Source organism: Penaeus japonicus, unplaced genomic scaffold, assembly GCF_977035675.1.
Source record: "Penaeus japonicus unplaced genomic scaffold, GWHDUDI00000001_assembly GWHDUDI00000012, whole genome shotgun sequence".
Taxonomy (NCBI): domain Eukaryota; kingdom Metazoa; phylum Arthropoda; class Malacostraca; order Decapoda; family Penaeidae; genus Penaeus; species Penaeus japonicus.
Window position 1 is genome coordinate 23266087 of NW_028234414.1, and position 12500 is coordinate 23278586.

Below are 12500 nucleotides of genomic sequence, written 5' to 3' on the forward strand. Positions count from 1 at the left end.
GCCCGAGCACGCAATCCTTTAGGGGGGAGGGGGGGCCGCCAGGGAAGGGGGTATCACAGTCAGGACGGCCGCCTGTTGGGGGGGGGGGATGGGAGAGATTAGGATAGGGGAAGGGGGAGGGGGCGGCCTTGTGGTAGGGGAGGGGGTAGGAAGGATGGGGGGAAACATCAACACGTGACTCGTCGTGCATCTGTATGTGTGCAGTGGCGGGAGGGAAGGGCTGGAGGGGGTCTGGCGAGCACCTGCTACGTCGGGAGTATTGAATGGGGGGGGGGAGGGGGGATAACACCTGATATAGTTGACCAAACACAAGTCGCAATTGACTCACACCGGAATAATAACAATAAGTATGCAGGAAAACGGACAAAAATCTCATTGCAATCAAGATTCTCTTTGTTTTATATAGTTTCTTAAATACAAATATACCTTAGATATAATGTATGTCTATATGTATATCACCTTTTTAATAAATATATATAAATATCCCCAGGTTTCACTCGGCCGACGGCAGCGCCCACGCCCCGCCGACGCCTCCCGAACGAGTAACAAAGCGGACAGCGGGGGCGTCCGAGTAACAACCGATGCCTGGCGCCCGCGGTGGCCACGGGCGCGGCGGGCCAGCAACACGAACAACGTGGCCTTCCGTGGCCCGGCGAGAGGGAGAGAGAGAGACGCCGCACTGGCACTCCTCGCGGGGGCCTCGCCGGCGCTCCAGGTGGCACTCCAGGTGGCACTCCAGGTGGCACTCTTGCGGCTATCGCTGTGGCTTCAGCTGGTCCCAAAGCCCCAGTCGCTTGCATGGGCTGGGGCTACAAGTGCATGTTCGAGCTCGTCACAGACATGCAACTGGGGTCCTATAACGTGTCGGCGTTGGAGAGCGAGGAGGACTCCGGGTGGAGCAGCTCCTTGTACAGCTCCGACTGCAGGAAGCGGATGTAGGCGTCCGACTCCATCAGCGCCTGCACTCTCTTCTGCGCGGCGTCGAAGATGTACTTGTCAGGGCACTCGAGATTCTTGGCGATCTGGGCGCGCGTGGCGGGGTCCAAGTTGATCTGCGGAAGAAGGGAGATCCAGGTGAGACAAAGGATTCATCAGATTGAAAAGGATATTAAAATGTATAACGTCAATCGTCGCATTCATCACCAGCACACTTCCACACCACGACGTGCGCGCACAACCATCCTCATCACAAAGGACACGTTCCTCACATGAGCACAATAAACGACCTCCTTCGACGAAGCCAAAAGTCATCAAAGAAACCAGCGAAACTAATTAGCAAAAAACAAACAAACAAAAAAAGAAAGAAACGAAACGAGTAAATTAAATAACGGAATATAACAAACGTAATCAAATAAAAGTGAAATGAACAATTGAAATAACAGTTCATGCCTGGATCTCGACCAAATCTCTCCCGTGAACCCGGCTTTCCCCTTTGACCTTTACTGAAAGACCGTCCCTCCCCGCTCCCCCTCCCCTTCCTCCCCCACGCGCTTTCCTATCCTCTGCCTCTCTTCCAGGTAGCTTAAAGGTTATAGCTTCATCCCAGCGCCTGGGAAACTTAACACAAGAGAGACTGTACATTGACAGCTGCGAAGATGTTGAAAGACAATTTGTATACTTAATTGCAACTCTTTATCTATCTGCTGTTTGCCGCATTGCAAAGAAACAAAGTAAAGTGCTGATATCATGCATGCTTATTCTCTGCTTTAAAAAATGTGCAAGATGAAGAGAATGGCAGACCTTGCAGATGCTAAAAAAGTGTTTAATTTTTTCGCTTTTTTTTTGTTCATTTATTTTGTTGTATTCGTTTTCAAACCGGATTCATATGGAAGAGAAATGCCGACTTGGTGATTGAGTTCCCCTCCCCAGGCGGTCTTAACAGCGTGTGGGTGGAACGAGAGAGAGAGAGAGAGAGAGAGAGAGAGAGAGAGAGAGAGAGAGAGAGAGAGAGAGAGAGAGAGAGAGAGAGAGAGAGAGAGAGAGAGAGAGAGAGAGAGAGAGAGAGAGAGAGAGAGAAGAAGAAGAAAACAGTACGAAATGTAAGAGAAGAGAATGCCAGATTCTTCAATGTCATGACCAATTGCATCATAGGTTTCTGTCTCTAGGAGCTTGCATGATCGGTCTCAAACGAACAAATAAAACAAACAGATATAAACATACAAATAGACTTACAAGTAACACCACAACTGTCATATACGATGGCGATGTAACATCATAAATACAATGAGAAGGAGACATAGTTCACGTTGGATCTAGAACGCCACTCTTGCTCTCCCTCTCTCTCTCTCTCTCTTTCTCTCTCTCTTTGTCTCTTTATTCCGCTTCGTTTCCTTTGTTACTTAACCCCCTTCTCCCTCTAACCCCCCACCCCCAACCTCCCTCCCGCCCACCTTCCCTCGTTCGCATCCAATTTCATGCTCTTCTTGCTCCCCTCTCTAACTACCCTCCCCCCTCCCTTCCCTATCCTTCCTCTCCTCTCTCCCCACCTCCCCCTCTTTCTACTTCCAACCGCCCACCCTCCCTCCCCGTCTCTCTCTCTCCTACAGCGGAGCATCCCACCTCTTGCTCTCGGTTGCCATAGCGACGCAGCATCCGCTTCCAGCTTCCAGTATTCATCGATCCAAAGCTAACAAGAGCCGAGGGAGATACCCCAGTGCCTTTCGGAGGGGGAGGGGGGAAGGGTAGCAATAGGGATTACGAAAAAAGGGTTAAGGGAGATGAGGAAGAGGAGGAGGAAGCTAAGAAGGAGGAGGAGGGGAAGGAGGAGAAGGAAGGGAAGAAGGAAGAGAAAGGGGAAAAAAGAGGAGGAAGGGAAGCAGGAAGAGGAAGGGAAGAAAGATGAGGAAGAGAAGAAGGAGGGGGAAGGGAGAAAAGAGAAAGGAGGTAGAGGAAGGGGAGAAAAGAGAAAACAGGAAGAAAGAGTTTGAAAGAATGTGACAACAAGAAATACGGATAAGAATTGAACTACAGAGAGTGTGACTATGCAGATGGTCCTGTGTCTCAATCAAACTTTTCGCCACGAGTCGCCGGGGCTGCTTGAAATCCCACACATCTCCACCGAAAAGGAATGATCAGAAGCCTCCCGTTAGTCACGCCGGCACCTCATCTTTCCCGGCATCTTCAGACCACGAATTGCGACAGCTAAGCGAAAGAAGTGACTCAAGAAACCGCTCGCTGATTCACGAGTCGTTTGGCCTTTTCTTCACGGCCACAACGAGGTGTATTCCCTTTTTTTCCTTTTTTTTTGAGGTCACTGAATCAGAGGGACATTCTGGGTGTGATTCAATGCACATTCATGGATGCGCACACGCACTAAAACACACACACATTGACACTAAACACTGATGCACACCCACGCAGTCTGGCGTCCTCTCTCTCTCTCTTTCTCTTTCTTTCTCTCTTTCTCTCTCTCTCTCCCTCTCTCTTTCTCTTTCTCTTTCTCTCTCTCTCTCTTTTCTCTGCTTCTGAGATTCGAACCTTCTTTCTCGGGTTCGAATCATCCGAAACAGCTCGGAAAAAGTGTTCACACTTTCGAAACCACTGATCGGAAGAGCCACGTGATCAGTTAAAAAAAAAGGTGTTTTGACAAATAAGAACCTTTTACGAACCATTTAAGAAAACACGCGACCAAACAGGCCATGACATGAATCAGGGGACTCTTCCAAACACAGCAAACAGGTGACAGGTAAGACAACTCACCTCCTTTGGCGCCTGAACTGCGACGTAATCCGAATGGATCTTGAAGGCTTTCGAAGACATCTTAGCGCTACGGGTCTTCTTGAAATCCTCGACGGCCATCCAGAATTCGACGTTCTCTTCGCTAAATTCCCTCTGGAGGAAAGCCTTGAACAACGCCTGTCCGTCTGGGGAAGAAAGGAGAAGAAAAAATTAATAATTGAAAAAGAGTAACGAAAATAATAATTGAAGGGGAAAATGTGAGGGTTAGACTAGTTTTGAAGACAACGAGAGGAACACAAAATGAGTAAGATAAACTCGATGGAGGCCAATTACTTAAAGTCTAATCTAAGAAGATGACGTAGTAAGCTATGCATTTATGCATGAATGAAAATGGAGATGCAATGAATGAGTTGCCAAGTCCTGCTTTTGTAAATGTCACTCTACGCTGATCCTTGAGCCAGACCCAGCCGCGTGACGTCACGGTTGTCACACGCTACATCACGCCACCCCCTCCCCTCCCTCTCCCCCCTCTAAGCTGACAGGTGGATGACACTCACTATCTTGCCATTCGCTAAGGACTGAATTTTTACGTTCAAATTCTAGATGAGAAATGTCTCTCCTTCTCTCCTCTCTCTCTCTCTCTCTCTCTCTCTCTCTCTCTCTCTCTCTCTCTCTCTCTCTCTCTCTCTCTCTCTCTCTCTCTCTCTCTCTCTCTCTCTCCCCCCTCTCTCTCTCTCTCCTATGACATATGCCCAAATATTTAGGCCTTTCCGAAAGCGGAACAGGTGAGCATGTTTACACAATTAGAGGATGCTGGCTGAAGCACTGTATTCATTAGTGCTTTAAAATTCACCTGGTTATTTCTGTCTATCTGTCTGTCTCCCCCCCCCCCTCTATCTCTATTGAAGGGAAGGTTTAGCTATAGAAGAGAAAACAGGCAGGAGAAGAAATATGAGAAATATATCGAAAGATGTAAAGGATATATGAATGCAAAGATATGTTGATGAAAGTGAGAGAGAGAGAGAGAGAGAGAGAGAGAGAGAGAGAGAGAGAGAGAGAGAGAAGAAATAGCCTAAGAATAAGAAAAAAAATCTAAAAATTATATAAAGACTTCGCGTCCTTGTAATCCCCCCCCCTACGCCTCCCACTAACCACACCACACACGAGAATCTATATCCGTACACACATACAAACACGTACATGTAGACACGAGATATTTCGAGCACTCGAGGCGCTGAAAAAAGCTAGCTTGGCACTGGCACTGGCACAACACCCCACACGAGCTCCTATTCCCAGCCTACCTCGGGCCTTCGGCTTCTGTATCTCCCGTGTTGCCAAGGTGGCTGCTTATTGCACCAATCAAGAGCCTGTTTAGGTCTTCTTTTTAATCAATCTTGCAATTTTGATCCAGTCCCTAACTATCCGTCGATCTTAATCTATTAACATTTTTTCATATATATTTTCTCTATGTTCCTTTTTAAAAAAATATTTTATATGAATTATTTCTTAAACAAAGGAGGATAATAATCAATATGCCTATAATATCAAAGCCAGCTACACACGGCAACAACAGGACCGACTTATGTAAAAGACACCTTCCCCCCCTCCCCCTATACTCGCTCTACCCTTCTCTCCCCTCCCTTACTCCCCCCCCCCCTCTTTTCCCCTACATTCCTCGTCGCCAGATTTCTCTCTCGTGCAAATGCAACGCCTCGCAACATTTCTGCAACGCACCTCCTCCGTTTGGCATGTTGGCGAGAGATCAAAGAATGCGTAGAAGGTTGGGATTCCTGTCATCGCACAGCTGGGGAGACAACCAAAAATATACCTTGCAAGAACCCATAAGCTATTCCTTTCTCTCTCTCTCTCTCTCTCCTTATTCTTCCCTCTCTCTTGTTTCTCCTTTCGCCCTGCTCATTTTACGCCCTCAAGACGCAACCGACGCCAAAGTGCATGAACTAACGCCATGCACTGAGCCCCTGTGCATGGTGATGGTGGAGGTCATGTCTGGTGATGACGCGCCTCTGTCTTGCATCCTGGTGGAGCTGACCACAAGAAACTAGAGTGTGTGGGCTGAGGGATGCACACACACACACACACACAGACACACACACACACAGACACACTCTCTCTCTCTCTCTCTCTCTCTCTCTCTCTCTCTCTCTCTCTCTTTCTCTCACGCAACAACACATAAAGATACTATTCCGCCCAACAAAGAGAACGCGATCGCAAAAATAACGAAACGGGGCCAGAGAAACGGGAAGAGGAAATGTTCCGCACGCAAAACAATACCGGATCATGAACCCCGTGGGAACGCACGAAAGGCCACCCGTCACAAACATACGCACGCACACTCACATACATACACACCCTTCCCGACGCATACACACAAACAACCGAATCGTATCCAATCTACCAACTTCAACCTTAATCCTTGACAAGATGACCCCCCCCCTCTCTCTCTCTCTCTCTCATCACTGACATGTCGATGCGGTTTTCATTCCCCTCCGAGAGGCTGGTAGGGGGATGTTGACTTGGACAGCAAGGTAATGGCGGCAACTCCACCCCTTTAAGGACTCTCGAGTATGGCATTGTAAGGTGGACACGTGTAAGTCCTTCGGCGCTGCTGCAGAAGGCATGACAAAGGGAACAACAAGAGGGGTCTTTTTATAGTCTTCTTTCTCTCTCTCCCTCTCTTTCTCTTTCTCGTTATCTGCTACTTAGAGTCATTACTCTAGCTTTCTTGCCTCATTCTTCTTACCTTTCTGACTATGTCTCTCCTCTCTATCTACCTTCTATCACCCCCTTTCTTCTCCTCTAGCTAATTATCTACAATCTTATGTAGCCATAAAACCCCGGGGGAATCCTAACTGACGTAAACACAGCCACAGCATCAACAGTGAAAACCCCATAACAAAGAGCTCGGGAAGTGACGTTGTGTTCCTATCATGCTACAAACCTTCCATGTGTTTTTCCCTCTTTGTTTCCCTTCTGGACGAGTGGGGATGTGTGTGTGTGTGTGGGGGGGGGGGTTGTGTACAGCGAGTGGCGTTGATGTGAGGTTTGTGATTGTGTGTGTGTGTGTGTGTTTTACTATGTAATTGGTAAATGTCTCGGTCTCTCTCTCTCTCTCTCTCTCTTATCCCATGCCCATGAGGTCATACTTATGTTTATGACGGACGGATGTTGCAGACCATGTTGATCCCTCTTAGCCATGTTGATTGCATTAATGGCCGCCCGATTGATGACATAACCAACGATTTGCAAAGGAAGGATAAGACTCTTTTACTTCCCTCTTCCAACCACTCTTCCCCCCTTCCCCCCTTCCCCCCCTCCCCCCCTCCGTGTGTGAGTAATAGCAACGCCCTTGGGGGGGAGGGAGGGAGGGGCGAGGGGGAAGTCACCACAAGTCCTTGGCGAGGGGTTTGTTCCGGGGAGGGTGAAGGAAAGGGCGAGGCAGGGGTAGGGGAAGAGGTGGAGAGGGGATGAGGGGGTAGGGGGGAAGGGGTGTGGCCTAGAGTGACTGCCCTTTGACCTCGTGTGCCGTGTGGGAGCTCTGACGTCACACGCAAGCTCGCAGGCAAATCCTGGTAAGGAAGTTGTCGCACTGGTTTTTGGGGTGTGTGGGGGGGGGGAGGGGGTGGCACATGGCGTATAATGAAGGCGTTGATGAGAGATAGAAAAAGAGAATGGGGACAGGATGCGAGAGAGAGAGAGAGAGCTAGATAGATAGATAGATAGATAGAGAGAGAGAGATAGAGAGATGAACAGAAAGATAGAGACACATAGATAGAGAAAGAGAGAGAACAAATAAGAAAGAAAGTAGAAAGAGAGATAAAGATAAAAAGGGATAAAAAAAGAAAGATCGAGAGAGCAAAATCGAAAACGAAAATAAGCAAATAAACCTCACAAAGGAAGGAAGCACCGATAAGTAAACATTACAAAAGCAATTGCAAGAAATGGCACAGCAGCGCGTCAATTAACTCAACCGGAAGTACGTCATTATACCCTAATTTATGTGATTATTCTCACGCACAATACAGGCGCATGGAAAGAATTTTTTCAACATTCTATGAAAAATTATGATATTCATATATCTACATCATGTATATTCACTTCATTTACAACAAAAAGTTCAAAAATTCTTTCCATGTTGCCCACGCAAAAAAAAAAAAAAAAAAAAAAAATCCATCCAGAAAGCCAGACACTTACATTTGGAAGCCATGAGATTATGGAAGCTCTCAGCCCAACTCTGTGCTTCTTCTGGCTGGGGTCTGACGCTGCACTGGGTCTCTCCTCGGCGCCTCAACCAACCCAGGCGAAGGCGCATGTCACTTCTGCAGGAGAGAGAGAGAGAGAAATGAGAGGTGAGTTGAGGTGATAAACGTGATAAAAGAAATGGATAAAGGAAAGGGCAGTGAGGAGGAGGGAGATAGATCGAGGGGAGTTTTATGTCTGTTGAAGGAGTGTTCAGTTAAAGGAAAATTTGATAATGGAGGCAATAATGATAATAGTAATTACAGTAATGATGATAAGGATGATTACATTCACAATAACAATAATACTGATAATGTTAATAATGATGATAATAATGACAATAATAATGATAACAACAATAGCAATACTTATAATGTTAATAAAGATAACAAAATAAAACCATATTGCGTAACCGGACACGATAAAAAGTAAATTAACACGCATTTCCTATCTGTATACGAAAACAAGAGAAAAATATCGTTCTTATTTTGATATCTATCATGTCATTATTGTGGGCTTAATGTCACAGAGATAAACACGATTTAGATACGGGATGTGTGTGTTTGTTAACAGGGGAAGAAGGGGGGGGGGGGCATGGGAGAGGGAGAGGGAGAGGGGGAAGGATAAAGAGGAAGGGGGGAAGGGCATAGGAGAGGGGGGGGCGGGTAGGAGGTAAGGGACAAAGGAGAAGGTGTGGGTAGGAGGTAAGGGATAAGGGAGAGGGAGGGTAGGAGGTAAGGGATAGGGGAGAGGAGGATGGGGGTAGGGGTAGGGGTGAGGGAGAGGGGGCTGGGGGGGTAGGGGATAGGAGGAGCTTCCGGTGATAAGGAGCCAAGTCCCGGATGATGCGGTAAGTGTGCCCGGTGTATGATACTGATATTGTGTTGCGACGCAGACAGACAGTTACGGGCGTGGAGATAGATGGATAAATAGATAGATAGAGGTAAAGATAGATAGAAAAATAGATAGATAGAAAGAGACAAATGGAGAGAGAGATTGAGAGAGAGAGAACAAGAGAGGGGAAAAGAAAAAGAAAGAAAGAGAAAGAGAAAGAGAGAGAGAGAAAGAGAAAGAGAAAGAGAGGGAGAGAGAGAGAGAGAGAGAGAGAGAGAGAGAGAGAGAGAGAGAGAGAGAAAGAGAAAGAGAAAGAAAGAGAGAGAGAGAGAGAGAGAGAGAGAGAAAGAGAAAGAGAGAGAGAGGGAGATAAAGAGAAAGAGAGAAAGAAAGAGAAAGAGAAAGAGAGAACGGGGACGCACGCGTAATGCGAATAAAATGTGTGGAAAGTGAGACACAAAAGAACAGGTTCCGGGTGAACATACCCCCTCAGCCCCTCACCCACCCCCCTCCCATGCGACCCCCTTGCTCTCTTGAGATGTGATTCCCAGCTGGAGGAGGAGGAGGAGGAGGAGGAGGGGGGAGGGGGGGAAGAGGAGAAGGAGGAGAAGGAGGAGAAGGAGGGGGAGGAAGGGGAGGAAGAGGAGGAGAAAGGTAAAGATAAAGAATACAAAAGTCAAGATAGAAGAAGATGAAGAAGAAAAGAAAAGAAAAAAAAAACGAAAAAAAAACTCTTGTCGTTTTTCTTTCTTTCTGTCTTTCATTCCTCTCCTCCTCCTTGCCCTCTTCCGCTAATCTTTGGAAAGACGCCGGACGCTTTGTGGTTGTCATTTGTCGGTTGTGATCACGTGACCAGATATGCCACGGAGAGAGAATATATTCTGTACTTGCTGAATTTGCTTATTTATTAAATCTGATTTGGAATGATATTCGTAATCAAAAGTATGAATTTATATATATATTTTCTTAATGTCATAAAGGGAAACTAAATCTAAGTTTATAAGTTTATTTGAATATTGCGTCTTTGAATACTCATGTGAGCGTGTGATCTTAAGTGACCGTTTATTTATTTATATTTTTTTTTAATGAAAATAGATCGATGAATGATCATATTCATTTTTTATCGTCCGTAGAAAAGAAAGCGCCCGAAAAGGGGGGGGGGGGAGTGTCCGGCACGGGAATTTCACTTTCTCGGATCCCCTCCCTCCCCCCTCCCCCCTTCCCCCTTCTCCTCCTCATTTTTTTCTCAATTTGCAAACGAGAATAACCGGGTATGAAGTGATCATAATCTCTAAAACAAATAAAAATAAAAGAAAATGTCCCAAACAATTAAAAACAACAAAAACAATGAGGAAGATCTGAGCGATGCAAAGAGGAATCGGTCAGCGAACGAAGCTCGTACTGAGGGAGTGACACAGCTGTAGCGCGTGACGTCAGCATGACGTCACGGCGACCGCTTAAAAAAAACGGTCCACGGCTTGGCGGTCTCGTTGAAGCAGACCATAATGGCCACTATGACCTCTCCTCATTCCCAGGGTGATTGTGGTGAGGTTGTGGTTCAGATTTTTTTCGGTTTATTAATATTATGAGCTTGTATACTTGTGATATGTTTTCTGTCTCGTGGTTGCTCCTCTCTCTCTCTCTCTCTCTCTCTCTCTCTCTCTCTCTCTCTCTCTCTCTCTCTCTCTCTCTCTCTCTCTCTCTCTCTCTCTCTCTCTCTCTCTCTCTCTCGGTACATTTACAGTGGTTCTGAAAGTGATTACTATCACATATATACAATACTGTTTTCTGCCCGCGTCAACTATCCTTTCTACCTGAAACATGTTCATAAAAAAAGAAAAAAGAAACACACACACGCATAAAGCAACAATGAAAACAATGGGCGTGCAAAGTGACCGTAAAGCAAAACCATATATAAGTATAGGTATAGTACGTGCGTCATTCAACCCTCAGACCACCTGCACACACACACATACACACACACACACACACACACACACATATACACACGCAACTACATATGCACACAAGCTGACGTCAAAGGACACTTGCTAGACCGTATAATGGCTAACATTAATAAGTCTAAAAGGGCGAGAAATTAACTGACCGCTTAAAATAGCCTCCAGGTAACCTCACGTGTCAAAATTCAGGTTATCACTCTATTATATATATATATATATATATATATATATATATATATATATATATATATATATATATATATATATATATATCCGTTTTCAAACACACAAACAAACACTTGCAAATACACACAGACCCTTTCCAAACATACATGCCCACAAACAGGCCCTTTCTAAGACCTCTTAGACACTTTCAAAGTCACGTCCACACTTCCTAAGACACATAGACAATTTTAAAACATACACAGACACTTCTCAAGACACACCAGCATTTTCAAAGACATATAGACACATCCAAAGACACAGAGATACATCCAAAGACACAAAGACACATCCAAAGACACAGAGACACACCCAGACACCTCCCCCTCCCCCCTAAAAACACAAGACAAAGTGTCCATTTCTTTACCGTTTGCCGTGCGCGATCGAGTCAGCGATGGCAGAGTTGAGGGACCCCAAGACACTCTTTGTGGCTTTCAGGGACTCCCTTCTGATGTCAGTGGCAATCATGATGCTTCTGAAGTAGTTACTGGTTCTCCTGAACACTTGATTCGACCTCGGAGCTTCTTCTCCTCAGTGACCTGGCGTCGTGCGAGGTCGGTGGGGCCGGACCGGGCGAACTCACGTCGGGTCACGGGGCGGGAGGCGAAAGTACAAAAAAATATGTACGCGGAGCCGATCGATGCTAGAACGTGGGAGGCAAGGTGGGTTTCCGAAGCGTTTTTGTTGCACTGTGCTCTCACAATTCAAGTTCACTAGAGAGTAATAGCTGTCTTTGTGCTGTTAACCCTTTCTTTTCAAATCCTTTAAGAGTGAAATGCCTCGGAGGGTTGATGCAGCAGCAGTAGTAGTTGCCTGTCGTGTGAAGGCGCGTGTTTTAACTGTCGCTTGGTTGGTTCAAAGAAAGCGATAATTTCCCTTCACGATGTCTTGCTGTGTTGATTTTCCGTCACACAAACACACTCACAATCCCAAACAATAAGACTGTGGTTGATGTAGCCCTTGGATATAGCGAGCGAGCAGGAGGTATAACCGTGTTGCTTCCTCGGGGCTCAGAGCTGATCTGTGGAGAGCCCCGAGACGCCCCGCTATATATACATGGGCGAGCGCACCCACTTGCTCATGCGTACGGCAATGCTTCTGGTCGAGACGTGGTGGTGGTGATGACAACGGCGGGGGTGATAGAGGGGGGGAGCAGAGATGATGATGATGATGAAAATGGTGAAAATCAAGGCGTGATGATGGTTAATGACAGAGATGGTGATGCCGGTGGTGACAAAGGAGGTGTTGAAAACAGAGTGTGATGATGGTGGTGGCTATGCTGAGGAGGGTGGTGATGGTGATAAAGTAGGTGATAGCCAAGTCGATGATGGTGATGATAATGTGGGTGACGATCATAGTTGCAGAGGTACCGGTGGTCATGGGTTGTTGTAGAGTTGTTAATGATAAAGACTAATTTGCAACCAGAATGCTAACGGTAACGCAAAATTTCGCTGTGGTTAGCGGAGGTGTTGAATGACGACGGAATCGCGGCCGTTGCAGAGTTGCAATTTAGGTTGCACGGGTTTGTTGAAGAATTTAGTAACACAG

At 46.4% G+C, this 12500-nt stretch overlaps 1 protein-coding gene across 2 annotated transcripts in view; it reads right to left on the minus strand.

Annotated features, from left to right (window-relative positions):
* LOC122265954 (regulator of G protein signaling 2) overlaps nucleotides 1-12500 on the minus strand; it is a 26543-nt gene that overhangs the window by 1360 nt on the left and 12683 nt on the right. The window contains exons 1-4 of one of the 2 annotated variants that reach the window (XM_043035467.2): nucleotides 11320-11965; nucleotides 7891-8015; nucleotides 3700-3863; nucleotides 1-1052 (exon numbers count right to left, since the gene is read on the minus strand). The exon at nucleotides 1-1052 is cut by the window's left edge and continues 1360 nt beyond it. In XM_043035467.2, coding sequence (XP_042891401.1) covers nucleotides 855-1052; nucleotides 3700-3863; nucleotides 7891-8015; nucleotides 11320-11420 — 588 coding nt within the window. In that variant the 5' untranslated portion in view covers nucleotides 11421-11965 and the 3' untranslated portion in view covers nucleotides 1-854. Of the gene's footprint in view, nucleotides 1053-3699; nucleotides 3864-7890; nucleotides 8016-11319; nucleotides 11966-12500 lie in introns of those variants that run through there. The other variant, XM_086542633.1, reaches the window with a different exon arrangement.